Here is a 4,003-nt window from a genome sequence, read left to right as displayed (position 1 = left end):
AGATCACATGCATTTATTAAGTTTGCCATCTTATGTGGACATGTTGCTCCCCCAAACAATTATAACAATAGCACCAAAAATCTCAGATAACCTAAAAGATATAATAAAATAAATATTTGAAATATTAGTATAATTAGCATAATATAACATAGAGAAAGAAACAAGTGCAAGCTTTTGGAAAAATGGTGCTGACAGACTTGCCCAATGCAGGGTTGCCACTAACCTTCAATTTGTAAAAAATTGTAACACCTGCAAAATGCAATAAAGCAAAGTACAAAAAAGCAAGTTATATCTGCAGATTAGAGTTGCATTGTCTTTATATTTTCAGGAAGGCAGTTGAACATATTGGGTAACTTACCCTGTGATTAATTTTTAAAGTATACTTTAATTTCTAGGTTATAAACTAAGAGATACTGAGTTTGCAACCTCCAAAAAAAAAGGCAAAATGTGGAAATTTAAACACAAAATAAGCAGAAGAAGATACAAAGACCAAGGAAGTAATCTAAGTGTAATGTAATGAAGAACATGCAACAAATTTGAACATAGAATCTCAAATACAGGCATCATTATATTACTCCTAAGTATATTATTGCTCCTATTAACATCATACAATATTTACATATATTAAAGGATATTTTTAAAGAGATATTACTAATACATAATTAAAATAGAATAGTTTTTAACCTCATTTTCATTACACTTCATATTATCATTTTATTCAATTAAAAATTAGCATAATAAATAAAAAAATTAAAAAGTTTCTCATTAATTCAGTTAATTAACTATTTCAGTATATATACTTACACGTAGTTATAATTTTAACAAATAAAGTAACAAGCCTGGTGTAAATCATCAGTTTAAATATGCTTTACAGTTAAACAAAATTTGCTGTTATTTTCATTTCTCAATTTATACTTTTCCAATATTATTGCATATGAAACATAGTCTGGTTTTATATATATGCACACATATATGTACATGAAAATGTTAATATATGTATATATGTAAATATATATGTTATGTATTTTGTGGGAGCTAAAATGTGTTTATATTTTGGCATAATATTCAATGTATATTCATTACAACAAACTGATGCTGCTGTTTAAAATTTATATGATTTTACCACTTTACATCTGCTTTACATGTAACTACAGAGAGAGTGATATAAGAAAATGTTCCTTAAAGTTGAGGAAACATCTTTATAATAATTCAGAATCCAATAAGTTATTAACTCTACATTATAAACAAAAAATGGATATATGCTTTTCTTCTTTCAAATGGTTATTCTTCTACTGCTCCAAGGTTAATGAAAGACTCAGTCAAAATCTTGTCCTTTAACGTAAAGAAATGAGAGTGCTCCTCCCAAAATTTTTCTTGCCAAAATGCCCAATAGAAATGTTCTCATAATATCAAATAAAACACCCCAAGACACACAAACTTCCATCTACAGTTCAGAAATACATGAAATTTTCTACCAGTTACCCAGATTTTTTCATATTCTCAAACTCATCTGATCTTTTCAAAAAACAGCAAAAACATATTTTTCACATTCTTGTTTGATCTATTTCAGTTCTATATGGACATTTCTACACTATAATATTTTAAATATGCCAATCTCTCTTCTCAGCATCATATTTCAAATGACTGCCATCTATCTAAATACATTAGATACCAAAATCATAACTTACCCACAATGATCATACTCTCTGATTCTGAATCTGAAATACAGATTCCATTTTCACACCCTACTTCTTCATTATTCCATGGGGATGTTTTCTTTTAAGTATTTTGAATCATCCCCCCCCCCCACTCTCTTCCTTTATTATGTAACTTGTGCAACAATTTAATATGTAGCGAATTTTTGGAAAAATATACTATATCAGGTAGAAAGTTACATACTCCAAACATGCTTACATAGTAATTGCATAATATGTCATTTTCAATTGTTGTTATCATTTGTTTATTCTCATGGCAAAGGCAGCTTACGTTGTCTTTTTCCCTGCACTTGAAGTGTGATTTTTCATACCAGTTCTTATGATAAACTAGGAGATGTATAAATCATAACTGAACATCTTGCAGATACGTACATTTACATATTTCTGAAAAGATGGGGAATTCTGTGTGCCTTACTTGGTAGAGTGAAACCTGAAAACACTGGCGTCACGACACATGAGAACAAAGGGGCTGAGAGCTGGGAAACAGGAAGCAAGAAGTGCAGTGGTGTTTACCAGCCACCAACTAGGGTTATTTAAAAGAGCAAGAAAAATCTGAAATATGGAGGAGAGGGTATAAAAAGTTACAAAAGTGCTCACCAGTAAAAGGATGTTTTGGGCAGCTCTGGACTCAGGGGAGGATCTGGGGGAGACATTGTTTCTATGAATATATTGGACCCTCTGCTTGTGCCTGTACAAGATGTAAACCATGGAGCCACTGGCCCAGAGCATGAGCCCCAGACATAAAGCATCAGGGACTGATAACAACACTGCATAGAGTGAGTCTGAGATTTTGTCATGATGTACAGAAGCACAGTATCCAAAATTTTTTAGGTTTGTGATGTTTTTGGTGTTCTGTCTGCCAGAGATATGCACTGGAAAAATAATATTTACTGCAATGTAGATGATCCAGCACAGGAAAAGGGAAAAAACAGTATATTTTGGGGCTTTAAATTTCAACTCTGCCCACCTGACATTCCTGGGACTGATCATGATGGCCTGGAAGATACTCAAGAGACAGGTGGTTCCAATGGACACCCCCCTTCCCACTCTGTGAAGATAGAAAACAACTTTGCATACAAAATCATTGAACACATCTTTCAAATCAAATGCTGCCATTGTTTGTGGTATTCCTTTACAGAGAAGGACCAAGGAATTGGCTACTAACAGGTGCTTGACAATCAAATCTGTGGACCTTAATCTGCACCCAGTGAAGGAAAGGAAGATATAATGGTAAAAAAATGACAAATTCCCCAGCATTCCAAATGTGGTTTGTAATAAGAAGATCATTCCTATTGCCAAATCCTTGGAGGCCATTTTGTCAGTTATCTGTGACTGATTATCTCAGAACCAGAAAATACTGTATTGGGAACATAAATCATGAGCTACATTTATCATCTCAATCAAAATACAAAATTCTCCACTTACTGTTAGATTGTACTTAAAGACATATTAGTTTTTCTTTAATTAAGATTTCTAAGCACTGAACATATAACCTTTAAAGAGAAATTACCATGTATGAACCTCTGCTATCAAGTCTGTACATATACTAATTTCTGTTTTCTTCACAAATCCATGATGCACACACTGAAATTTTAATCATAAAATTGAGGATACTTTAGGCACAAAGAAGTTAAAGGATTTGCAAAATTTGTTCCCTAGGTAGCTTTAACCACACATGCTATACTAAGGAAGATACCTACCTGTATTATTCAAGTAATCTCTATATATTTGTTCTTACAACTGATCATTTTATTTTAGATTGATGGCATTTTATTGAAAGCTTTCCAAGTAAGTATTGAAGTTATTACATAGCTCAATAGCAATTATGAATAAGGATTTAATGATTACAGTAAAATGTAGATGTCCTTATAGCATATTACTATATAAACCTATGCTATGACAAGATGGATTCAGTAAATGCCTGATAAATTCTGAATTAAGATGGCAAGAGAAAGATTCCTTTGTTTTTATGTCAGGAACAAAGGTATAATGACATCTCACACTGGACTTATTTAACAACATTAGGTCATGCTCTAAAATCAGGGACATGAAACACTAAAGCATGAGAAAATATCATGGAGTTGAAACTATATCCTTACTAATTGTGGATCATATATTTATCTATTACTATCTAAATTGAGTTACCAATAAGATAAGATCTGTGAAAGATATCAAAATATAAGATGTATGAAAAATAGCACCTGTAAATTATGAAATCTTTTGCACTGTATAAATAAAAATAGTAAAGATTATGTTTGATAATCTGTTTTAAAAACAGAAAATATTGA

General features: G+C 31.6%; 1 protein-coding gene across 1 annotated transcript; it reads right to left on the bottom strand.

The window, feature by feature from the left end:
- Window positions 1-2,126: 2,126 nt before the first annotated feature.
- Window positions 2,127-3,032, bottom strand: LOC101433460 (vomeronasal type-1 receptor 4-like). The gene has a single exon (XM_004447115.3). The coding sequence runs from the start codon at window positions 3,027-3,029 to the stop codon at window positions 2,127-2,129; it is 903 nt and encodes a 300-aa protein (XP_004447172.2). The 5' UTR covers window positions 3,030-3,032.
- Between the last annotated feature and the right edge of the window lie 971 nt (window positions 3,033-4,003).

Source organism: Dasypus novemcinctus, chromosome 2 (assembly GCF_030445035.2).
Source record: "Dasypus novemcinctus isolate mDasNov1 chromosome 2, mDasNov1.1.hap2, whole genome shotgun sequence".
NCBI classification, from domain to species: domain Eukaryota; kingdom Metazoa; phylum Chordata; class Mammalia; order Cingulata; family Dasypodidae; genus Dasypus; species Dasypus novemcinctus.
Note: the sequence above shows the minus strand (reverse complement) of the source record. Positions and strands in the feature narration are given on the sequence as shown.

Excerpts from the sequence above, each read along its gene's own strand:
- LOC101433460 (XM_004447115.3), bottom strand. The coding sequence starts at position 3,029 with ATGGCCTCCAAGGATTTGGCAATAGGAATGATCTTCTTATTACAAACC.